The sequence below is a fragment of the Podarcis muralis genome, chromosome 13 (genome assembly GCF_964188315.1).
Source record: "Podarcis muralis chromosome 13, rPodMur119.hap1.1, whole genome shotgun sequence".
Lineage (NCBI taxonomy): Eukaryota > Metazoa > Chordata > Lepidosauria > Squamata > Lacertidae > Podarcis > Podarcis muralis.
In genome coordinates, this window is record NC_135667.1 from 10637448 (window position 1) to 10662926 (window position 25479).

General features: G+C 48.1%; 1 protein-coding gene across 4 annotated transcripts in view; it reads left to right on the forward strand.

The window, feature by feature from the left end:
- Nucleotides 1-25479, forward strand: part of CHD8 (chromodomain helicase DNA binding protein 8) — a 61556-nt gene that overhangs the window by 7122 nt on the left and 28955 nt on the right. For all 4 annotated transcript variants that reach the window (XM_028751759.2, XM_028751762.2, XM_028751760.2 and 1 more), the window contains 11 exons: nucleotides 10977-11875; nucleotides 12481-12861; nucleotides 14875-15251; nucleotides 15351-15465; nucleotides 16843-17037; nucleotides 17392-17460; nucleotides 19941-19996; nucleotides 21011-21128; nucleotides 21259-21342; nucleotides 22763-22900; nucleotides 24752-24873. In XM_028751759.2, the coding sequence (XP_028607592.2) occupies nucleotides 11114-11875; nucleotides 12481-12861; nucleotides 14875-15251; nucleotides 15351-15465; nucleotides 16843-17037; nucleotides 17392-17460; nucleotides 19941-19996; nucleotides 21011-21128; nucleotides 21259-21342; nucleotides 22763-22900; nucleotides 24752-24873 (2417 nt within the window). In that variant the 5' untranslated portion in view covers nucleotides 10977-11113. The remainder of the gene's footprint in view (nucleotides 1-10976; nucleotides 11876-12480; nucleotides 12862-14874; nucleotides 15252-15350; nucleotides 15466-16842; nucleotides 17038-17391; nucleotides 17461-19940; nucleotides 19997-21010; nucleotides 21129-21258; nucleotides 21343-22762; nucleotides 22901-24751; nucleotides 24874-25479) is intronic.

The window sequence follows — 25479 nt, forward strand, 5'->3', positions numbered from 1 at the left end:
AAGCAGGGGAAAGAAATGAGGCCAGTCCCAGTCTTCCTCTTTAGATTCAGGGGCAAAGATGCTGATGTAGCAATATACAGCAAATTGAGGTGGGGGAAGGCGACTGTTTGCGTCATGTTTGCTGGTGGTAGGAATGAAAGGAATAAGCTGAAGTTTTTAAAACGGAGAAGAAAGTGAATGAGGGGCATCTGTGTGTTGCATTCTGAGCTGCGATCCGACTTCAGAGCCGTTTCCCTTCCTCTTAGAGAAGTGATACACTTCCTGTGTGGGATTGTAGCCCGGCATAACTACCACGCCTGGTTTTGCAGAATTTCACACGGGATTAGAATCCTACTTTGCATCCTCCGCTCAGGAGGCATGCCTTGTAACCCAAGGATTGTTTTCAAGGTCATCCAATTTCTCCTCCCTCCCCCCATCCTCTCTCTTTGAGATTAAGATGGAATGAAATACACCCACTCCCCTCGCTTCCGGTGCCTGCTCTCTTTATCCCACCGCACAGAGTTGACTCGGAAAGTTGACGAAAGTGGATTAGGAAATGGTTCACGTCCTGCATGTGCCTGGTCTGCGTGCAAGCACTGGACCCGTCGGAATCTAGAATTAATCTGCATCTTCTATCCTGCTTCAGTGAAGTTGCAGTGGTTTCAGGCCACATTCTGAAGGATTCGAGTCCCGTGACCTGGTGATAGCCAAGTGTCAAAGGAAGCTGAGCTTTGCACTGAATTTGGCTAATCACCAAGTGAGTTCAAACCGCTGGACCATCAAGGCTGCTCAGTGTCTGCTGGCAGTGGCCAGTCAGATGCCTCCGGGAGGTTCAGGAGCAGGGCATGATGGGAATATCCATCCCCTCCTGCTAATCCTCAGCATCTGGTGATCAGAGCTTTTGAAACATTGACGTTTTAATGGCTATTGTGGCTAGTAGGCCAGATTCCAGAAGACAAGTTGTGTTTTAGTCCGTCGCAAGGCAGACAGCTCTCTTACTCTCCTTAAGGGGAATGGGCCTAATCCAGTTGACACGAGGCACCTTTTAAGTTCATTGATTTAAGTGGGGGGAAACTAATTAACAACTCTGTATGCAGTCTCATGCATAAGCCACTTTCTCCCCAGTCAGAGGTGCATTTTAAAGTGCTTTAACTTTAGACAGTCTTACCTGGTGGCGCTGGTTATGCATATTATCACTGTTCACAAGTTACATTTTCATCACAGATTTAACCAGAACGTGTCCAGGTAGTGAGGGAGAAGACACGGACACATGCCTTTCCCAGATCCTTTGACTTATGCGACACTGTGACTAAAAGTGAATTTATCCCACAGGTATCTTTCTAGATGTGTTCCTCTAGTGCAGCCACGTCCAACTCCTTAGAGGCTGCAATGTACTCCCAGCATAAAACAACTGGCAGTGATCTACCCATCTTTCTTTTTTTATTTTGAGGAAGTGGTATGCAAGCCAACAAGCAGGGGGGTGGCTCCAAATATATTTATTTAATAAGATTTGCGTACCACTTAATTAAAAAAACCCCTCATAAGCGGTTTACACACAACGTTATAAAGTGCTTGTTTGTTTGTTTATATTTTCAATTTATTTTCCCACCAAAAATAAATAAATTAAACTTTGCAGATTTTGACATAGACCATAAATTTCTTTATCCGTTGACTTTCCATCCCGGCCGTGCTTTCCATATTTACCCTTAAATGCTGCAGATTTTATGTATAACATCCAATACATCCATTTTAACCTGTTTATCTTAATAATTGATGCCAATGCTCATATTTCAAATCCTGCTCGCGTTATAAAATGCTTGCTTAAAATAGGCAGAATAAAATTACAAATATAGATAAAAATCAACAGATTTTGAAAACAAATGTACATGATAAAATTTACACGTCTGGGTGAGCTTACCTAACAAAAAAACCCCCCGGTGTGAACAGGCATCAAAACTACTACAGGTAACTCGCATCTTAGGCTTATTTAACTTACTAGATTGCAGCTTTGAGCAGGGGGAGGAAATAAGTAAATGTCTATTTATTGATTAACACCCATGCATGCATGTATTGGATCTGGTAAGGCTTAGGGAAGGTGGTACTAGGGCTCTGGTAGCATCCCAGGGTCTTCAAAGGCAGAGTAAGCCAGTCGGGAAGGAGGCGTGAGGGCTGTGACAGGGTCCTAGAGTCTTCCTTTCCACAGCCAGGTAAGCTCTTGCAGGACTTTGGGAAGAAGGATTAAGGGCTCTAGGACCCTGCGGGAGACCTTGCACTTCCTTCAAGGAGGGAAGGATCTGGGATGTTGCCTGAGCCCTTGCACCACCTTCCCAAAGTTGGGTAGGTTGAGGCCCAACAATATCTGGTGGGCCACAGATTAGCCACCCCAATATAGAACACCGTTAGATCGTTCAGAGCATTTCGTCGCTACTATATCTGTAATCCTGACAATATCCCTGCAAGGTAGGCCAGTTGTGTTTGCACCTTTCAGAAGGCTAAGAGAACAGCTGAAAGCTGTTGGATGAGTTTGTTGCTGAGGTGAGACTTAAATCGTGGGACTTCCTGACTCCTTATTATTGCTGCTCTGAACTTGCAATGGAAATCCAGCATTTTCCTGGGCCGTAAGCCTCATGGTATCAACCACAGGGTGGTTAAAGCAAAGCTTGAACGTAACTTCCAGCTGTCTCGTAACTGCCAAATTCAACCTTGAGTTACCTGGGATGTTTCCAGGTTGTTAAGGCGTAGCTAAAACTTGTGTGTGTTGTTCGCCGTTTACATGCTGCTTTTCACCATTAAAAAATGTTCTCCTTAGAGCAGCTTACCAAGGAGCAAGAACCACCCAGTAATAAAAACCATAAGAACATAAGAAGGCGAAGTGTGCTGGATCAGGCCAAAGACCTGCTTGTGATGCCAGCATGTGACATTAAGAGATGCAGTCCTTAGTTTAGTCCCATCATCCCTGACCATTGAGTATCCTGATTGGGGCTGGCAAGAATTAGAGTGACATCTACATTGTACATTTAAAACACTTATACCACTTTAACAGTCATGAATTGCCCCTCAAAAGAAGAAACTGTAGTTTGCCATACACTGAGCTACAATTCCCAGCACCCTTAACTGCAGTTCCCAGAATTCTTTGGGAAGAAGCCCTAACTGTTGAAGTGGTATGAGATTGCTTTAAAGTCATGGTCTAGACCAGGGGTCAGCAAACTTTTTCAGCAGGGGGCCGGTCCAGTGTCCCTCAGACCTTGTGGGGGGCCGGACTAGATTTTGGAGGGGAAAAATGAACGAATTCCTATGCCCCACAAATAACCCAGAGATGCATTTTAAATAAAAGCACACATTCTACTCATGTAAAAACACCAGGCAGGCCCCACAAATAACCCAGAGATGCATTTTAAGTAAAAGGACACATTCTACTCATGTCAAAACACGCTGATTCCTGAACTGTCTGCGGGCCGGATTTAGAAGGCAGTTGGGCCGGATCCAGCCCCCGGGTCTTAGTTTGCCTACCCACGGTCTAGACTCTTAATTCCTATTAGCCCAAGTCAGCATCGCCAACGCTCAAGGATGATGGGAGTTATATTCCAGCAACATTTGCAGGGCCTCAGGTTCCCCATTCCTGTTTTAGGGCTTTGGCGATTGAACTGTGCTTGGAAACCAGGGGACGTGAAACTAAAATTGGGGTGGGGTGATCAGAAATCGTTCCAAGCTGCCACTGCATTTGGGATGCCTAGATTGTTGCTTCAATGCATTGAGAACCTAGTTTGAAGGTTCTCACTGAAGAGGGACTGCTTGGTGGGTGTTTGCAGATAGGATGTATCCTCATGATTTGGAAAGGCTTTGCGTGGTGTGCGTTGCGAACCTCCCATTGTGCAGGAAACTTCCTTGCTTGCTGGAGATGTGCTGTTTGGTTAACTTGTCCGTGAACAGAACTTGCTCGTCCATGTGAACTGTAGATATAAGGGAGACTACCTATTTGGGACCTATTTTTTTTTATATCTGTATCTAGGGGAGGGGATTGACTTGCAGAACTCTGTGACACGGATTCTGGACCCGGTCAGTGTTTTGAGGCATCCAGACATTTGCATTGTGTGTGTTTCTTTGGCAAGGAGGGTGATCTAAATTGAGCAAGTCATGTGAATTTATGTAGTGGGGGAGCAATAAATATCCTCATCTCCCCAGCCCTATATCATTACATCTCCCGTCTTGTGAGCCAAATCCTAGCTGCCTTAAAAAAAAATGTTTTTTAAAATTCTGGTGTTAATGTTTCAATATATTTAGGAGGGGGAAAATGCATGTACTTGACCAAACAGTATATCCAAAGGCGAAACAGGAAGGGGAGGGCTCCTCTTGTGGCAAATGCCCCAGTAGGATCCTACCCTTCCCCCTCTGTTGTGGGGCAAAGTGTTTGGCATCCATACATGTGTATGAACGCTGTTGTTTGGGAGTGTTGAAGGAGTAGTTTTTAATCCGTACGACTGATACGAGTGGTAGTTTTTCATCTTTCAGTTGAATTGGCCAAGAGAGTCCCCAATTAAGTGGAGAAAAGTTACGGAGGGGAGTGTTTTTAATAAAAGCGCTTAATGAAACTGCGGATAGAGTTATTGTCTCTTTTCCGACAGGGAGGAAGGAATGCTTCTTAGGTGATGTCTCTAGCTTATATGCATCATCAGTTGTAGGCTTTCGGTTGTAGACTTGGTTTTTTTTTAAAAAAAGGAAGTTTCTTGCTTCAGAATGGTTGCCTTTACTGATAAGCAAAATTTGAGAGATCAATCGGCCGCTCATACAAGTCACCGGTTAAAATGATTTTAATTACTTTTTGAGCCCTTGAATCAGTATACATAATGCATGCAATGCACCCAAGTGGATGGAGAATTATTATTATTATTTTATTATTATTATTCTTTTAAAGTGTGCCGCTGAATAATCACAGTGCACGTAAGTACTGGTGTGGTGGGGCTCCCCACCTTCGAAAATGGATACCCCAGCGGTTTGGGGTGGGAGAGGAAGCAGCCAGGATAAATGCACTTATGTATGTATGCACAGGCCTATGATAGGTATTTGAGTGTATATGCATGCACATAGAAATTTGGGGGGGGGGGGCGAGGTGTCGTTTTTTGTGCCATTTGTTTGTGCATTATATCGAAATGCTCCGCTGAGCCGATGGGATGTATTTCTGCCCCTCCACAGACACACATGAGATGCAGGGATGCAAATGAGCAGTGACAGGGGAGGGGGGCAGCCCCTCTTTCTCTCTGCAGTGAAGCAGAGGAAAGAGGCTGGCTGGCACTCTGTGTCTGGCTAGCTGAAAGGGGGGGGAGCTGAAGGGGGGAGTGGGAAGAGAGAGCGGCTGGGCCTGGCTCCCCCTCCCTCCCTGCACACGGAAGGAAGGAGATGCCGGAGGTTTGGAGGAGGAGCTGTTGCCGCTGCTCTGGGGCTGGGTAGGATCCAGGATCGGATGGGGAGACCTTGGGGGTGGAGGGGGGAAGGCAGCTTCCAGCAAGGAGGGGGGAGGGGAGGCGGATTGTGGGTAGCAGGAGGTAAGCGGGGTGGGGTGGCTTGGGGACGGCAACGAAACTGGAGACAGCAGGGAGGCGGGGTGGGGGGTTGGGGAGGACTGGGGCTTGCAGGTTTGGGGGTTAAGGTGGAAGGAGGCGAAGGAAGGAGGGAGCTGGCACTCGCATGAGGAGGTAAAGAGGGGGGGCACGGTGTGGGGCTTGTAAGGGGAGGGGTGGCTTGGCTGCCGGGCGGAAGGAACGCCGGGGCTGCAGAAAAATGGTGGGTTCAAGAGGTGTTGGGGTTCACGGCTGGGGGTGGATTTGGGTTTAGGCAGGGAGGCTATGTAGGGAGCTCCGCGGGGATGGAAGAGGGTGGAGGGGGAGGCATGCCGGGTTGCAGCGTGCAGAGAATGGGGTGCATTAGGGGGCTGGGGAGGCAGAGGTGTGCAGACAGGCGGAGGGCAAGGCTTTGGGGGAGGAAGGATAAGCCCAGGCTGGGTGGAGGGAGGATGTTGGGGCAGGTGGGTGCAAATGGATGGAGGAGAACCAACCGCCGGGTGGGCTGGAGGGAGAAGCAGGGGCCCTGGTGTGAGGCTAGCTAGGCAGGGGGAGAGAAAGAAGTGTTGGGAGGCCAGGGGATTCAGTTCAGAGGTGTGCAGGGGTCCAAAATTGGGTTTGTTGGCAGATGCGAAGCGATGGGAGAAAGCCCTTGAAATAACTAGAGGGGTGTGAGGAGGATAGGAAGTGGGGTACAAGGATGCTCACCCCAAGAAAAAGGGTGTGCATGGGGGAAAGGGGATGGATGTTGTTTTAGTGGGGGCTGTTTAAATCCGTAAAACAGCCAAGGAAAGCAGGGGGAGTGGAAATTCATAGTTTCAAGTTAGAAGGCCCACTTGTTCCGTTTGGTTTTTTCTCTTGAGGCTGTTTTTGGTCCTGGTGTCTTGACTGGAAGGGTCAGGGGTGATTGCTGCTGGACTAGAACTCCTTTCACCCTGACTCTGATGGGAGTTGGAGTCTGTCAGCATCTAGAGGGCTAGAGTTTAGCTACACCTGACCTAGGGCATGAGCAAGGGAACACAGAAAAGAGTACTTCCTCCTGACAATGACTTGTTAACTTTTAGGTGTTGTGCATCCTCAGATCTCCTTCTTGCATTTCTCCCCACCCCCTTACAAGACCTCTTCTTTGGTTTTTTGATAATATGCAAATTAAATTAAATCAGCTTATTGGTCGGTTGAAAGGCAGAAGATACACCTTAGCCGACTGGTCAATTGACATTCCTATCTTTTAGAGCAGGATCTCAAATTGTGTCTCTCCAAAGGTGGTCAGGCTCCAGACTCCCATCAGCCTCAGCAGGCATGGCTGATGCTCACAGTTCTGGAGGGCTCCATGCTACCCACCTGTGTTGAAGGGCACCCATAGGTGATGTGGTCTCTGTCTGGCTTTTCCAGGACAAGCAACTCTTGTGTCCTTGGAATTAAGGAGTAAGGTGACAAGATTCCAAAATTGCAGAGAATCTAACAAGCACCTGTCCAATGCATTGTGGCTAATTAAAAATAAAACAAAACCCAACCCTACTGGTTAAAGATCAGATATGCAGAAACACATTTTGGCTTTGAGTTTAACCCTGGAATAGCCTGCTATGCACAGAAGCAACCACTTCTTCGCTTTATTTTTGCATCATCATCATCCTCCTCACCAGAAATTGTGCCACTCGTGGTCCATCATCCACCAGTTGCTTCAGATGCAGTTTTTAAAGAGGCATCTCCTTTTGCCAGGCCCATAAGATGGGGCCCTGTTGTTGCTAAATTTTTATTTCAATAATCCTGTCCTCTCTTATTTGGGTTATTTTTTTTAAAAAGTTTTATTGTGTTTGTTTATTTAATTTCTATACCGCCCTTCATCCAAGTATCACAGGACAGTTTGGAATATAACTTAATGTTTCATTTTTTTGCATCTGGCTTAGGGATTTTTAGAATAGATGGTGCTTTTTGGCAATCCTTGTAAGGGAAAATCCATAGATAATATTTCCCTGGAAGTAGTTACGTTTCTGCAGCTGTCATCAGGCTCATCCACACTTGTTCTAAGAACAGGAATGCATTCTCTCCACAAGGAGGATGGTGCAAAGCTGACTCAAAGTCCTGTTCTCCTTTCCCTGGAGCGGGTGTAGTTGCATTGCCAAGAGGTATAGACATCCCTGGAGAGGCAAATTTCTCCTCCACTAACTGTTCGGGGTAGAGAGTGCATTGTTGCTAACTATTAATAATGATTTTAAGAGAAGAACCTCTTAATTGTCCTTCCTCACACAATCTTTTCTCCTAGGACCCATTCATATGTCAGAAATAACATAAGCATGGTTTTGGAGGGGTGGGAATTGCTGGGCTTTGCACTTTAGAACATACAGTGGTACCTCTTGTTACGAACGGAATTCGTTCTGGAGGTCCGTTTATAACCGGAAATCACTCATAACATGAGGCACGCTTTCGCTAATGGTGCCTCCCACTGCGTGCGCACACGCTTCTGGCGCGCGATTTCCGTTCGCATCCTGGGACAAAGTTTGCAACCAGGATCAGCTACTTCTGGGTTAGCGGACCTGGTAACCTGGAGCGTGTGCAACCAGAGGCGTTCGCAACAAGAGGTACCACTGTACATTTATTTAGCAACATTTATATACCACTTGATTGCAGTAAAACCTCTAAAGCTTTTTGCAAGAAATATTAAAACCACCACTGAAAGTTTAAAACCAATTAACATTGTCAGTAAACTAGAAAAAGATCAGAACCCATTGACATTCACACATCCGGATAGGTTTGCGTAAATGAAAATGTTTTTCAGCGGGTGTCAAAAAGAGTTCAGCAAAGGCATCTTGCCTGATGTCCACAGGTGGGGAGTTCCAAAGTTCAGGTGCTGCCACACAAAAAGATCAACTTTTTACAATTGCAGTACGAGTGGCACCTGTAGCAGAGCTAATTTTGCAGATAGATGTGGCGGAGAGGGCACATGGGGGCAGGGCTTGCATTTTTTCAGTGCCTGTCCCTGTAAAATAATTCTCTGCATATGAAAATATATAATGAATTGTTGGGAAACTGTGAGTCCTTTGGTTCCTAGACCTGCTAGTGATTTTCCCATGCTTCACTTTGTTATTCTGGGAGAACACTTACAGAAGAGTGTGCTTTGGTTTTTACAAAGGACAAGGACAGCTGATAAAATTATTTAATTATTTGATATAACAACAACAACAGGAAATTGCTTTATATTGAGTAAAAAAATTGGTTCCTCTAGCTCAGCGCTGTTTCCACTGACTGGCAGCTCTGCAGTATTTCAAAGAGGAGTGTTTTCCCAGGCTTACCTGAGGAGGCTGCAGATTGGACCTGCTGCACCAATGAGCTACACCTTTTCCCCTAAGGGCACTCTAGGCAGCGCTTTCTATCCTGGAAGACATTATTCCAAAACTCTTCTCTGCCCTTCTTTGTGCTTGGATGCTTGAAACGAATTCTTTATTTCTGTTCTGCATTGGGTGATTCGTTATTATTTTTGAAAAATCGTGTGTCGCATATTCTCAGTGCAAATTAGGCAGGAATCCCATGATGAACATGGCTCTGTTTGGAGGGCATTGTGTTGACGTGTAGCCCTGAACGCCTTCAGGTGGCTGCTAAATGACGACGCTTGCTGTAGATTTCCAAGCCTTTCTGGGTTCAGTGATCCCGAATGAGAAGCCACTGCATAAACTGAGTAACTGACCCCCCCCCCATCCACTCTAGGAAACTGGAGGTCATAGCTCTATGGTGGAGCACTTCATTTGAATGCAAGAAGATCCACGGGTCAATCTGGTATCTCCAGACCAATGATATGGACTCAGCTGCTACTTCTGTGGGCTAAACCAGGGGTGGGGAGCCTGTGGTCCTCCAGATGTTCTTGGGACTCCCAACTTCTATTGACCAGTGTCCAAGGAGTTATAGCCCAGCATCGCCTGGTGGGCCACAGGTTCCTCAACCCTGCCCTAGGGAGTCACTGCCAGAAGTGTGCCAGATGAACCAAAGCTCTTGAGTCCTATTTGTGTAAGCACTTCCTATGTTTCTCTGTAATTCTTTCTGCACTGTTCTCAGCAATGGGTTGTTAGTTTCTCTAGTTAGATGGGAAACCTGTGGTCTTGTAGATGGAGCTCCCACCACTCCTCACCGTTGACCATGTTGGCTGGGACAGATGGGAGTTTGAGTCCAGCAATGCCTGGGGCCCCAGGTCCCCTGTCCATGGCTTAGATCCTTATGCAGGTTCTCCACCATTTTAAATGTTCAGGCTTGTCTCCCAACTAAGTCCAGTTTAGAGGAGACCCAGTGAAATGAATGAATTTAACTTAGTCCTATCTATTAACTTCAATAGGACTAGCATTGGACCCAATATGTTTAATTTAAGCTGTTGGCTCATTTACACGTGCTCTCAATGCTGCCGCTTGATGCCTAGATCTTTACCAGATAAAGAGTTCAGATATGCTCTAGCAAAAATGAGTGGGTGGTAATGGAATGCCTTGAAGATGGTGCCTGTTAATAGACAGGAGAAGCCATTGAGTTGCGCATTGGATGATTGAAAGTTTGCAGCCGCCTTCTGGGGGTCTGTTATTTGAATTGGAAATGGCCACTCTCCTGTGTTTGTTTAATCATCTGCATATCTTACTAAAAAGGAGTTCCAAGTAAATTGGAACCTAGGAAGCTACCTTATGCCAACTGCTAGCTATGTTCTGCCTCCCTGGTTAGAGGCAGCAATGTTCTGAAGACCAGTTGCTGGAAACCACAGGAGGGGAGAGTGATGATGTGCTCTTGAACTCAGGTCCTGCTTGCAGGCTTCCCGTTGGCGTATCTGCTTGGTCACTGTGAGAACAGGATGCTGGGCTAGACAGGCTGTTGGCCTGATCCAACAGGCTCCTCTGTTCCCACTTCTACCCCAATATTGTGGCCACGGACTGGCAGTGGCTTTTTTGGGCTTCAAACAGGGGACTTCCTACTGGGAGAAAGCAGAAATTGAACATGGGACCTTCTGCATGTAAAGCTGGGGGCCATTTGAGCCCTGGGATTCTAGAAGGTCATTGTTTGTTGCGCAGGATATTCCTAAGGAGGGCAATGTTCAGAAGTGGCCCATGCAAACGCTTGGCTTATCCCCTCTCTATGCATGCCTGGTGGTTTTAAGAGTTAGATTTTCCTGTTTTTTTGTTCCTTTCTAAATAAACTAATCAGATACTTCCAGTTCCTATGAATTTTTGAACTTGGAAGAGGAGATGGGAAGAGCGATTGGCAGGGTTGGGGGGCATAGAGAGATGGGTGCTGCTGAAATGTAATCTGATAGAGCTGCTGTGTGTTTAATTTTGGGGGGCAGGGCAGGGAGAGAAGGTTTTGGGACTGGAACAGGTGTAACAAGCTGTATTTTGTTAGTGGCCTTTGGGTATTCTAGGATATTGAAATCTGCTGTGTTGCTTCTTACTTAAAGCCCTACACTTTCCTCCTTTCCAGCCAGCTCTAGACTGCCTTCTTCTTGCTTCATGAGGCTCAACCCCACCTGATTGTGACCCTTGGACCGCTGCAGTTGGGGAGGGGCCCCTCCAGACAGCCCCCTCCCTCAGCCAGCAGCCGAACCTCTCTCTTCTGCCATGGCTGACCCCATAATGGACCTCTTCGATGACCCCAACCTCTTCGGCCTGGACTCATTGACGGATGAGAGCTTCAGCCAGGGGGCCCCAGACCCCATTGAGGAGGCCCTGGGGCTGCCAGGCGGTGCCTTGGACTCCCTGGCAGGGGGCGCCAAAGAGCAGCCCGCCCCTGCACAGCCGGAGCCTCCCCAGCCGCAGGCCCTGCCCCTCTCGGACGCGCAGCCCGAGGCTGTGCCTGAACTGCCGCAGCAGGATCAGCCGGGGCTCCTGCAGGCCCCCCAGGACCAGGAAGTCCTCAGCCAGGGCAACCCCTTCATGGGCGTCTCCTCTGCCACCACCACAACAGTTGCAGTGCCGTCTTCATCTGCCGGAGGGCAGCAAGGCGCCGCTGTCACGGCGGCCCCACCTGCCGCCCCGAAGATTGTCATCTTGAAGGCGCCGGCAGGCAGCTCGGTGACGGGAGCCCACGTGGCCCAGATCCAAGCCCAGCCCATCGGTGCCGCCAACGGGGGCAAAGTGACCTTCGCCAAGGTGCTGACAGGCACCCCACTGCGGCCGGGGGTCTCCATCGTCTCGGGCAACGCGGTGCTGGCCACCAAAGTGTCCCCTGGAGCGGGGGCCCCAGCCACACTCCACCGCCTGGTGCAGCCTGGCCGGCCTGTCAAGCAGCTGGTGCTCCAGCCCATTAAGAGCCAGCCGGGAGGCAGCACTGGAGCCACGCCCCTCAAGCCTGCCGTCACTCTGACCTCTACTCCAGCACAGGTGAGCAAGCAGAAAGCGGTCGGGTGTGTTGGGGCAGCCGGCTCGGGTGGGATACTGATCCAGGCAGCATGGCGCGGTTAGACTAGGACCTGGGAGACCTGGGTTTGAATCCCTACTTGGCCATGAAGCCCCCTGGGTGACCTTGGGCCAGTTCCCACCTCTCATCTTAACCCGGTGTTTCTCAAACTCTGGCCTCCAGCTGTTGTTGGACTACAACTCCCATCATCCCTAGCTAGCAGGACCAGTGTTCACGGATAATGGGGGTTGTAGGGGGAACTGCTACTCTTGAGAGATGACTGATGATGGAACAATACAAGGCAGCTCCTTTATTTCCTTATTCTGGATCACTGGCTCTTAGGCTAGGGGGTCACCAGGAATTCAGGAGCCTCTAGGCCAGGTGTGGGGAACATAGGAATCTGTCTTATACTGAGAATCCAACAGTGGGTTCATCTAGTGGGTAGGGCTGAATCTTTCCGTCTTCGTGTATATAACAATCTTGCCACTGTAATGGTATATTACCTTCCTTAATGGGAGTGGCAGCTTCTTAATGTATTAGGTGCTGAGCTTTTTTTAATGGCTCTTGGATCCCCCTTTCTTCCCTACAGGGAGAGTCAAAACGCATCACCTTGGTCCTCCAGCAGCCCCCGGCGGGTGGAGGCGCCCCAGGGCAGCGCCACGTGGTTCTGGGCAGCCTGCCGGGCAAGATTGTACTCCAGGGGAACCAGTTGGCAGCCCTGAGCCAGGCCAAGGGCGCGCCAGGGCAGCCAGCCAAGGTGGTCACCATCCAGCTCCAAGTTCAGCAGCCCGGACAGCAGCAACTCGGCGGCCAGCCTGGGACCCAGAAGATCCAGCTTCTGCAGCAGCCCCCACCCACCTCCTCCGGCCAGCAAGGAACGTTGGGTGTGTCCTCCGTACAGCAAGCCCAGGTGGTGAGCGGTTCGGGGCAGAGAGTGACAGTCCCCCTCAAAGTCGTGTTGCAGCCGCAGGTAAGGGCAGCACTTCTGCCACACTTCTGCTTTGGGGGTATCTTGGTATACGACAGCTATAGAGCACCCAGTGAAAATCACGATGGGGCCTCAGTTCCCTTGGGAGTGCTGGGGGTCAGGGAGCTCTGGTCATGTTAGCAGAGGCACAATCCAACTCCCTTGGGAATCTCTGCCTTAGCTTGGAAAAAAAGAAAAAGCAAATTTCTAGCTCTCGTGATAGTTTTGGAAATGTGTGGACAATGTTTACAGAGATCTCCAAATCCAGAGCGTTAACTGAATGAGACATGCTTTGTCGCAGCTAGGCCTTCCTTCTGCATTCTGGTGAACGGCAAAACCAGAATAAACTGCAGGCAGCGACAAAATTGCGGGGGAAGCGCTGTTGCAGTTTTGCATTCATACATGATGCGGAACTGAACATGGACTTGTTTTGTGTGGAAATGGGATTCCCTGCCTGCCAGATTGTAGTTGCTTTAGCACAAAGATCATGAGTGATAAATCATGGAAACAACAGAAGCAGGAAGGTAAGGGAAGGTGATTGTAGGTAGCGTTTACCCCTGGCACTAAAAAAAATAAAACCCCCTAGGTATTCTTTTAAAAAAATTTTAGAAACTGGTACACACCAAACCTGCTATTTGCCTCCAAAAACCTTTGGGGCATAAGTGTGTTCAGTTTTTAAATTAATAATTTTTAAAATGCTGGAGTGTGTCTTGATGAAATTTTCGTTGGCTACCTTTAATCTCAACTTTTTTTATTGCGCTGTATTTTTTTTTAAAGAATGTTTTTTGTTAAGCCACCTTGAGCTCTGCTGTGGGGGATATGGAGACACAATATTCCAGTTTTGGTCTGACCAATGCAGTCTAAAGCAGTACTATGACTTCCTTTGATGCCACCTAGAATAGCACTAGCTTTTTTTGCTGCTGCATCACCCTGTTGACTCCTGTTAAGCTTGTCGTCTATTACGACCCTTAGATCCTTTTCACCTGTACTACTGGCAAGCCAGGTGTCCTCCATCCTATATTTGCTCATCTGATTATTCATGCCCAAGTGTGGAACCTTACATTTGTCCCTGTTGAAATTCATTTTGTTAGCTTGGGCCCATTTCTCCAATCTGTTAAGGTCGTATTGAATCCTGTTGTTCATATGCTGCCGAAATCTACCTAGCTACTGATGGGTGGAAAACCTAAGGAACGTTTTTGGACTTCAACTCCCATCAGTCCCAGTCAGCAAAGGAATTGCTGAGGGATGATGGGACTTGTAGTAGTAGTAGTTATTAATTTTTCTACACCACCCATCTGACATGGGTTACTCCAGCCACTATGGGCAGCTTCCAACAGAATATACAAAAACACAGCAGAACATCTGACTTTAAAAGTTGCCTGAGACAGGGCTGCCTTCAGGTGTCTACGGAAGGTTGCATTGTATACAGTGGCAGCTCGGTTTACAAACTTAATCTTTTCTGGAAGTCCGTTCTTAAACCAAAATCATTCTTAAACTGAGGCGCGCTTTCCCTAATGAGGCCTCCCGCCGCCGGTGCCCTTCCACCGTTCAGGTTCCGTTCTTAGACCGAGGTAAACTTCGCAAACCGGGACACTACTTCCAGTTTTGCGGAGTTCGTAAACCGAATCGTTCTTAAACAGGACTCTTCTTAAACCGAGGTGCCACTGTAATGATTTACATCTTTGACATCTGACAGGAGGGCGGGTGCCACTACCGAGAAGGCCCTCTGCCTGGTTTCCTTTAACTTCACTTCTCGCAGTGAGGGAACCACCAGAAGGCCTTCGGAGCTGGACCTCAGTGTCAGGGCTGAATGATGGGAGATGCTCCTCCAGTGTTACAGGGCCAAAGTCATTATTGAATATCTGGAAGCTTGCAGGTTCCCCATCCTTATTGTAGGATATGCTGGTCCTTTGTTGGTGCAGCTTTTGTCAGCCTGGCCTTCTGTCCGGACCAGGATGCTGTTGCCGGGATGTAACGTGCATCTGTTTTTGTAACACTTCCCCGCCCCGCCTGCAGGCCAGCTCATCGCAAGGCAGCTCCTCTGGGCTCTCAGTTGTGAAGGTGCTGAGCAGTAGCGAGGTGGCCGCCCTCCCCTCCTCCAGCGGGACGGCGCGGAGCAGCTCGGACGAATCCCGCAAGCTGGAGCACCAGAAGAAGCAGGAAAAGGCCAACCGGATTGTGGCGGAGGCCATCGCCCGGGCCCGGGCTCGGGGCGAGCAGAACATCCCCCGCGTGCTGAACGAGGACGAGCTTCCCAGTGTGCGCCCTGAGGAGACGGGAGAGCGCAAGCGTCGCCGGAAAGGCGGAGGCGACCGCGTCCCCAAGGAAGAGCGGCCGCGCAAGGGCAGGGGCCAGGGGGGATCGGGGAAGAGCAAAGGAAGAGGGAAGCCCAGGTGAGAAAGGTGATGGGGCAGGATCCTCCGTCGCGCCTCCCTTCCTCTCGAGAAGGCGAGCCCATTTCTCATTCATTCTCTCTCTCTCCTTCTTCGCAGCACCATCACGCCAGTCGTAGGGAAGAAGCGGAAACGGAACGCTTCCTCGGACAACTCGGACGCTGAGGTCATGCCGGCACAGTCCCCCCGCGAGGAGGAAGAGAGCAGCGTTCAGGTGAGGATGTCTGGGGAAGTGATGTATTGGTGTGCATGAGGAACAGCTCTGGTTTTATTGAGGATTAGCATCCCGAGTTACTCAACATTCCCATCATGCTCCGTAATCTTTCCAACATCCCGGCACAGGAGCCTGTCATTAATTGTTTGCAAAGTTATTGCAAAGGTCAAGTCTTCCTGGCTTGACTTATGGATCCCCCATGCTTCCTCTGTTGAGTTGTGAGAAGGCATAGACCAATGGTAGCCCATGTGGTGCCCTCCAGATGTTGGGGACTTCAGCTCCCATCACCCCAGACTATTGATTATGCTGGCTGAGGCTCATGGGATTTGGAGGCCATCACGTTGGTTACCCCTGGATTATACAGTACTTGCAGCATTTAAAAGGGTTTGCATAGTTGTTCCTTTATCATTCCGTGTTTTTGGCTCCAAATAACCCAGACCTCGCCTATATGTATTACGCAGAAATTTGAGGTGTTTTGCTTTGTTTTTGAAAGTAGAAAGCTGGTGTGAGTTTTTATCTGTTTTAAATCTATTATTTTAACTTCAAAAGTCTAAAATGTATTGTTGTTAATTTACCTTATTGAGAATTTTTTGTTTTTTTCATATCTGTAAACCGCTTTGAGGGTTTTGTTTTGTTTTTAACAACCAACCAGTGTATAAAGTTCATGAGATAAATAGATAAAATAAATTTGTAGCGTTCTTCCTAAGTTTCAGTAAAAAATAGTTATCACAAAGTGAATGTTTGTCTTAACCCCGGCTGCGTTCTCTCAGCTCTGGAATCTTTTGTGTTGTGAAAGCGGGGACTGTTTTGTCTTCAGCTCTCACAAACAAGGCCGTCCACAGAGCTCCATCCTCCATAGAGTGGTACCTTGGTTCTCAAACTTAATCCGTTCCGGAAATCCGTTCCAAAACCAAAGCGCGCTTTCCCATAGAAAGTAATGCAAAACGGATTAATCCGTTCCAGACTTTTAAAAGCAACCCCTAAAATAGCAATTTAGCATGAATTTTACTATCTTAACGAGACCATTGATTGATAAAATGAAAGCAGTAATCAATGTACAGCAGTCACAGAATCAATCTGTAGCTGAACTGGGTTCCACACAGTCACAAAAACAAAACAAAAAAAGAGCCCCCCAAACAAAAGCATGAAATAAATAACAAAACCAGACAGACCTCAGCGTAACACTCAAAAAGGAAGTGTGGCACTCAAATCAGAAGCGTAACACTCACAACGGAGCATGTTTGGCTTCCAAAAAAAGTTTGCAACCCGGAACACTTACTTCCAGGTTTGCAATGTTTGGGTTCCAAGTTGTTTGAGTACCAAGGCATTTGAGAACCAAGGTACCACTGTATTGATATACTCTATATTTCCCTGCAGAAGCGGCGCTCGAACCGTCAGGTGAAACGGAAGAAATACACCGAGGACCTGGACATCAAGATCACGGATGACGAGGACGATGAGGAGCTGGATGTGACGGGGCCTGTCAAGGCCGAGCAGCCGCCAGCCCCCGAACCACCTGCTCCGGAGCCGATTCCCGAGGGGGAGACGCTGCCTTCCATGCAGTTTTTTGTGGTGAGGCCTCTTGTCTGGTCCTCTCCTTCCCAGACCAGCTTCTTTTCAGGGTGGCTTCGTTGGGCTTCCCCATCCTTGCTGTGGAATAAGCTTATATACCGGTTCGTGTAGTGGAGCCCCATCAGTGATGATTAGCTGTGCTTGTTAAGTAGAGCCTCCATGTTCAGAGGCAGTGTGCCTCTTATCAGGTGCCAAGGGGGCAAATCAATAATGGAGGGTTGTTCCTACTTGGCAGGCTCCCCAGAGGTTTCTGGTTAACCACTACTGGAAATAGGATGCAGGGTCAGATAGCCCGTCAAGGCTGCCTTTCTCTTCCTTATTTAATTGCCTCTCTCTATCCTTTCTGTTCCAAAGGAAAACCCCAGTGAGGAAGATGCTGCTATAGTGGACAAAGTTCTATCCATGCGGGTAGTGAAGAAGGAGGTGAGAACATTTTATCTGCTACAGGGGGGTGAGAAGAGATGAGCTTCCTGCAGCATGCTAGCTCCTGCCCATTTATTATTATTATTCCCCTATAAAGACTTGTTCTTCCAGCTTACACAACACCACAGCTCGCTAAGGCAATAGTGCCGCCTTTTGGCAGTATTGTTTCAAAGCAGTCTTGGTGTTGCCCGTAGAAGACTAGCTGCGTAGTTAACTCCATTGCATACCCCAGTGCTCTTTTATCTGTTTACAGCAGTGGTGCTATAATCACCACTTTATATAAACACTGTTTATAGCAGGGACGCGGGTGGCACTGTGGGTTAAACCACAGAGCCTAGGACTTGCCGATCAGAAGGTCGGCGGTTCGAATCCCCGCGGCGGGGTAAGCTCCCGTTGCTTGGTCCCAGCTCCTGCCAACCTAGCAGTTCGAAAGCACGAAGTGCAAGTAGATAAATAGGTACCGCTCCGGCGGGAAGGTAAACGGCGTTTCCGTGCGCTGCTCTGGTTCACCAGAAGTGGCTTAGTCATGCTGGCCACATGACCCGGAAGCTGTCTGTGGACAAACGCTGGCTCCCTCGGCCAATAAAGCGAGATGATCACCGCAATCCCAGAGTCGGTCATGACTGGACCTAATGGTCAGGGGTCCCTTTACCTTTACCTTGTTGTAGTGGTAGAGAAGCAAATCCAGCCCTCCCTGGAGTTTGGCATCAAGTAGTTCCCAAGTTCATACTTCAGCAGACAATCTGGGAATACACACAAAGGGCACTCCTAATGCTTCCTTTGCAGCTGCGGCTTGAAATCAAAGCAAAGACTCCTACCGAAAGCAGGACTTGCCCTTAGCGGACCACAAGCCCTGCTTTCTGCAGGGATCAGTTCTACTTGGGAAGTGCGAAGATGTGCTGAATGCAGGGCTCACGTTCTATAAAGCAATTGAAAGTGCAGTTATGAGGCTCCTGGTCATTCCTTTGTGGATACAACCTTACCTGCCCCACACCTGATGACCCATGGCTCAGGTGTAGGCCGGGCAGGAGAAAATGACCTCACGGGCCAAATTACCGTATTTTTCGCACCATAGGACGCACTTTGTTTTAGAGGGGGGAGAACAAGAAAAAAAAATTCTCCCCCTCTCTGCCCAGCGCCCCTTCAGCGAAGCGGCAGGAGGCGCTGCGCAGAGAGGGGGAGAATTTCCTCCCTCTTGTTTTCCCCCTCTAAAACAAGGTGCCGTTTAAGGTGCGTTCAGGCGGCTACCTTGGAAGCCTGGAGAGCGAGAGGGGTCAGTGTGCACTGACCCCTCTCGCTCTCCAGGCTTCAGGTTCCTTTCGACCTGCTCTTTGGGGCTGGCGGGGGGAAGCCCACCACCAGCCCCAAAGAGCAGGTCAGGGAGCAGCGGAAAGGCGCAGCGGAAAGGCTCCTGCCATAGCCGCGCGTCACCTCTCCAGCCGGGAGAGGGTCGCGGGGCTATGGCGTCTTCGCTCCATAGGATGCACACACATTTCCCCTTCATTTTTGAAGGGGGAAAAGTGCGTCCTATAGAGCGAAAAATACGGTAAGCCTCTGGGTTGGAGGTTCCTCATCCTTGGCTTATAGTAGAACCACTTTGAGTGGTAAAGCGAAAGAACGGGTATTGGGGTGGGGGAAGAGCACTCCATGGGAGATCAGGTGACAAAGCTTGAGGGAGAGGGATGATTTTGTATGTATATATTTGTATGTGATCATATGTGAGCCCAGACGCATCGGAGGCTGATAGCCAGAGACAACATTTTGTGCATCATTTCTGTTCTGTGCGCATTTCCTTCCTTCCACCCTCCGCAAAACCAGTGCTGGATTTATTTATAAGCTAAACAAGCTATAGCATGGGGCACTGTTCTCTTGGGGGCACCCAAAAAAATTAAGGAAAAAAACTGGATGTACATTTCCAAAATATAAGATACAAACCAAATAAATAAAACCTAATACAGCAACAGTGTTTTGTGTTGTGTAGGCTCCTGTGAGGTAAGTAATGGGCCCTGCCTGCTAGCCTGCTCCCTAAAATATCACTGGTTTGCTCATTTCTATATATAGGGTGCCTACATTCTGCATGGATTGGTTGCATGGCAACATGTGCAAAGGGCTTTAGATACCTATTAGGTCAGGCTTCCACAACCTTGGCCCTCCAGATGTTTTGAGACCACAATTCCCATCATCCCTGACCACTGGTCCTGCTAGCTAGGGATCATAGGAGTTGTAGGCCAAAAACATCTGGAGGGCCGAGGTTGAGGAAGCCTGTATTAGGTCCATAACTTACCATATAGCATATATTCAACACAAAAAACAGTGGCAATTTGTTGTTGACAAAGGACAGCTGGACATATAAGGGGCCCCATTACCTTCAGCATCATAGGGCCTCATCAAACCTAAATCAGAGCCTGCCACAACTATTACATCCCTGTTTCCTTTTCTTTGGCTCTCTGATTTCACTTTCCACCCTCTCCCGTTTACAGCTTCCCACCGGACAGTTTACAGAAGCGGAAGAATTCTTCGTGAAATACAAGAACTAGTGAGTAGGACGTGGCTTCTTGTGAGGGCCTGTGCTGTAGCAGCTAGAGTGATGCACTAGTACCTGGGAGATCAGGGGTCAAATCCCCGCTCTGTGTGACCTTGGGCCAATCACGATCTCTCAGCCTAACTTCCCTCCCACTGGGATTGCGAGGATAAAGGCGATGCCTATTGTATAGGATGATGCCCATTGCAACTACAGTTGCCTTGGTTCTCAAACTTAATCCATTCCGGGAGTTGGTTCGACTCCCGAAACCATTCAAAAACCAAGGCATAGCTTCCAATTGCCCGCAGGAGCATCCTGCACACAAGCGGAAGCCACGTCGGGCATTCGGCTTCCAAAAAACGTTCACAAACCGGAACACTTCCGGGTTTGCGGCGTTCAGGAGCCGATTTGTTCAACAACCAAGCTGTTTGAGAACCAAGGTACCTCTGTAGTAGGGGGAGAGGCAGGGAGGACAACACTAGGAGGAGCCAGAGCGGACGGACTTCCGCTCAGTTCTAAAGAGGCAACACTGAGATTAAGGAGAAACTGACCAACAGCCAGTGCCACCCTCTTGTAAGTAAGGTAGGCAATTGGGGATGGGATGGAAACAGACAGTTCAGCTGCCACTGACAAATTTTAAAATCTGCACACAGGCATATATAACGAGGGATGTGTTAGAGTGAAGGATGGTGGCTTACCCCTGGCTGGTGATAAAATCCAAGCACTTTTTTCCAGAGGGAATCTGTGGTGGGCTTAGGGGCTTCCATAGAACCATCAAGTTGGAAGGGTCCCCAATAGTCATCTAGTTCAATCCCCTGCGATGCAGGAATCTCAACTAAAGCATCCATGGCAGATGGTCATCCAACCTGCTTATGAACTGATAGATTGCGCATGCCGCACAGGGAGTATTTCCCCTTCCTGTTAGGTACCCCTTTTTATGGTCAGCCTAGAGATTTTCAATGTATTCTTATTCTCTTTCTCCCTTGCTTCCTACCCCAAACCACATCCTGCCTCTGCGTCTTCTCCAAGTTCCTACTTGCACTGCGAATGGGCCACCATCGCTCAGCTGGAGAAGGACAAGCGGATCCACCAGAAGCTCAAGCGCTTTAAGACCAAAATGGCCCAGATGAGGCACTTCTTTCACGAGGTACCTAAGGGACTAGAAGCTTTTTCAAGAGGAAAGAAAGCTGAGGTCCTCAGCAAGCCCAGCTCCCAGATTCCTTCCATGGGGTGCACACCCAGGTCTTGCCCACACCTCCTGTGTTTTGTCTCCGTAGGACGAGGAGCCCTTCAATCCAGACTACGTGGAGGTTGACCGCATCCTGGACGAGTCGCACAGCATTGACAAGGACAATGGGGAGGTGTGTTGGTGTCTTGGAGGAGGTTGGGGGCACTGCAGGAGGGTTTGTCGCAGATTGTGACAGCCAAAACCAGCCAACTCCTTTTTCAGCCTGCCCCCCGAGTCTGTCAATCGGCTTCAGAGGCTCTTTCCTATGTCCCACTGCCTCTGGAGCTTTGACTGGTGGGCGCAAGAGGCAGGGACTTCTTGGTGGTAGCGCCAGAATTGTAGAACTCCTGCCCTGGGAAAGATCAGTCAGGTCCTAATCCCTTCCCATTAATGTTAAGACATATCTGTTTAGAGGGGCTTTACATTGATGACTACTTACCGTATTTTTAAGTGTATAACACGCCCCCTATTTTGGGGGACTCTAAATTAAGAAAATGGGGGGAGATTGCCCAGAGTTGTTGAGCTCTTTTTAGGGGCGATTGGCAAATATCGCTCACCAGCCTGACCTGCGCTGCAACGTACCCCCTGTGCACTATCCGTGTATAAGACGAGCCCAAATTTTTAACCTACTTTTTAAAGAAAAAAATGTTGTCTAATACACAGAAAAGTATGGTATGTTCCTTGAAGTATACTGCTGCTTTTGAAATGGATAGACATGCATACACTGTTTACTCTTAGACTTTTTCTGTTTTCATGGCACTTTTTATCGATAGCAATAAAAGGTTGTAGCGACCTCTGCTTCAGAGTATCTGAAGAAGTGTGTATACACACGAAAGCTCATACCTAGAAGGCTTATACTTAGTTGGTCTTTAAGGTGCTACTGGAATTATTTAAAAGAAATATTTTTGGGGAAAGATTCTTTTAAAGACTGTCTTAAGACAAAAAGACTAGATTCTCTTAGGGGAGTTCTTTTTGGATCATCTTTTAATAATAATAATTACTATTATTATTTGTCATCTTGTTATTTATTGGGCGCTGTGGTCTAAACCATTGAGCCTCTTGAGCTTGCTGATCGGAAGGTTGGCGTGTCGAATCCCTGCGACGGGGTGAGCTCCCGTTGCTCGGTCCCAGCTCCTGCCAACCTAGCAGTTCGAAAGCATGTCAAAGTGCAAGTAGATAAATAGGTACCGCTCCGGCAGGAAGGTAAACGCCGTTTCCGTGTGCTGCTCTGGTTTCACCAGAAGCAGCTTAGTCATGCTAGCCACATGACCTGGAAAAACTGTCTGCGGACAAATGCCGGCTCCCTCAGCCAGTAAAGTGAGAAGAATGCTGCAACCCCAGAGTCGTTCACGACTGGACTTAACTGTCAGGGGTCCTTTACCTTTACCTTTTATCTCCTTTTTAAAGAAAAAGATTTGCTTGTTCTTGAGCAGCTCTGAATATAGCTGTGCAGAGCAGGCAGAGAAAAAAAATAATCTATTGACTAAATAAAGAGGTTATTATAGCTTGCAAATGGACCCTAAGCATGCACATGTCTCTTGAATACTCTGCAGCCTGTGATCTATTACTTGGTGAAGTGGTGTTCGCTCCCCTACGAGGACAGTACGTGGGAACTCAAAGAGGACGTGGATGAAGGGAAGGTCCGGGAGTTCAAACGCATCCAGTCTAGGCACCCGGAGCTGAAGCGCGTGGTGAGTGACACCTCAGCATTTCCCCTTCCCCCACAATTCTTGATACGTGGACTTCTCTGCTACGTGTATTTATCTTCTGTGGGGGTTGCTGTTGCAATTTTGGCTCTAGATCATGTTGGAACACCTGCTTCTTTGCTCCAAGAAATGTATCCCCCCCCCCCAACATTGCTTTCAGCCTATTTTACTGGGTTGTTGCAAGGCTAAAAGAGAATCGGACAGAACCATGTATGCTTCTTTGAACTGCTTAAGAGGAAAATGAGATATAAATGTAATAAATTTTTATTTTTTCTACCCCCTTTTAATTTTTGCTTTAAAAATCAGGATTTCGTTTTATTTATTTTTTGCAAGTGAGGATGCTTGCATCTGTGTGAGGCTTTGCACCCCACTGGTTTTTCAATATATTTATATGATTTTTTTTTTGTTATAAACTGTGATCAAGACAATAATTTTTTTAATCTTTGAATATTTGAGCATCCCTAAATGTGACTTAAAAAAACAACAACAGGAAGGAAGGCAATTCATAAATGAGTAATTTGGTTATTTCAATGGGTCTTTGGTTTGGGTGTTTTGGGTTTTCCCCCTGTCGGTTGTGGTTCTGATTTTTTAAAAAAAGGTTTTAACGCTCACTGTATATTCCTGTTGTATGTTTCCGGAAGATAATTGTATTTCGAGGAGTTTAGTGCTCTGACATGGTCATGTCTTCCTGCCTCTGTTTACTTTCCCTCTCTATCTCTTGTTCTGCTCTTTGATGGCTGAGAACAGCCTTTAATTTGTTGGAAGGAAGTGATAATGCAGGGTACCTTCTGACCCTCTTTGATGTTAGACATTCATTGGAGGAACGTGTGGTATTGGAAGAGGGAGCTAGCTAATTAAGAATCTGCACTAGCTAGTCGGGCAAGGCACGTAGGCTGACAAGTTAAGGTAAAGGTACCCCTGCCCGTACGGGCCAGTCTTGCCAGACTCTGGGGGTTGTGCGCCCATCTCACTCAAGAGGCCGGGGGCCAGCGCTGTCCGGAGACACTTCCGGGTCACGTGGCCAGCGTGACATCGCTGCTCTGGCGAGCCAGAGCCGCACACGGAAACGCTGTTTACCTTCCCGCTGGTAAGCGGTCCCTATTTATCTACTTGCACCTGGGGGTGCTTTCGAACTGCTAGGTTGGCAGGCGCTGGGACCGAGCAACGGGAGCGCACCCCGCCGCGGGGATTCGAACCGCCGACCTTTCGATCGGCAAGCCCTAGGCGCTGAGGCTTTTACCCACAGCGCCACCCGCGTGACAAGTTAGCTGTCTGTAAATTGGATGGTTTTGGGGCATAGTTCTGAGAAGCTTGTGCACAGACTGATGACCGCAGGGCCGTGCAACCTGAGGCTACCTGGGGGTTACTTCGCCACTTCTTAACGGCTTCCCAGTGGCAGATCGAAGTGCTTGCTTGGTAATGTATATAATGCTTGCTGTTTAGAATAAAATCGTTAATCTTCTCACTCACTTGTGTTTGTATTGCTTCTGAATCTCATTAAAAGAACCACCTTGCATTTATCAAGACGCCTTCCCATTTTATTTCTCGCTAACCAGCTTGGATTTTTTATCTGGGGGTGAGGGAAGGAAGGCGATATTAAAATCTTCTTAATAAATAAATTCCAGTCCTGATACGTTAATGAGAAATATTTAGCTGTTGTTCCATCTGCAGGGATGGAAAATTGGTGGCCTTCCTTTCACCCCTGACCTTAGGTTGTGCTGACTTTAGGGCTCATGGGAGTTGGAGTCCCACAGTATCCCGAGTCTCACAGGTTCTGCAGCTCTTGATTCCTGAATTGCAAACCTCTATACTTTTCGCCTTTTCATAACTTTTCAGGCCCGTCCCCAGGCTGGTTCCTGGAAGAAATTAGAGCTGTCTCATGAATACAAGAATGGCAACCAACTGCGAGAGTATCAGCTGGAGGGTGTGAATTGGTTGCTGTTCAACTGGTACAACAGGTGAGCCCAAGGGAAGGAGAGGAGAAGAGCAGAACACTCTGCTGTCATCCGCATTTGTATCCTGGGTGCTAAATTGGGGAATTAAAGGTATGATGGGTTCTTTCATCTGTATATATACAGGGTCAAAGAGCTGGATAGAGCAGTGAAACACCCACTCCCATCTATCTGGGAATTAGAATACAGTGGTACCTCGGGTTACATACGCGTCAGGTTACAGACTCCGCTAATCCAGAAATAGTACCTCAGGTTAAGAACTTTGCTTCAGGATGAGAACAGAAATCGGCGGTGCGGCGGCAGCGGGAGGCCCCATTAGCTAAAGTGGTGCTTCAGGTTAAGAACAGTTTCAGGTTAAGAACGGACCTCCGGAACGAATTAAGTACTTAACCCGAGGTACCACTGTAATAGAATTTTAAGAGTTGGAAAGGGACCCCGAGTGTCATCTAGTCCAACCCCCTGCAATGCAGGAATCTCAACTAAAGCATCCATGACAGATGACCATCCAACCTCTTGCTTCAAAGCACCCAACAAAAGAGTCCTCTATCTCCCAAGGGTGTCTTTTCCAGTAATTGTTAGCAGATCCCCTCCAGCTTCTTAAGGTTGCAGCAG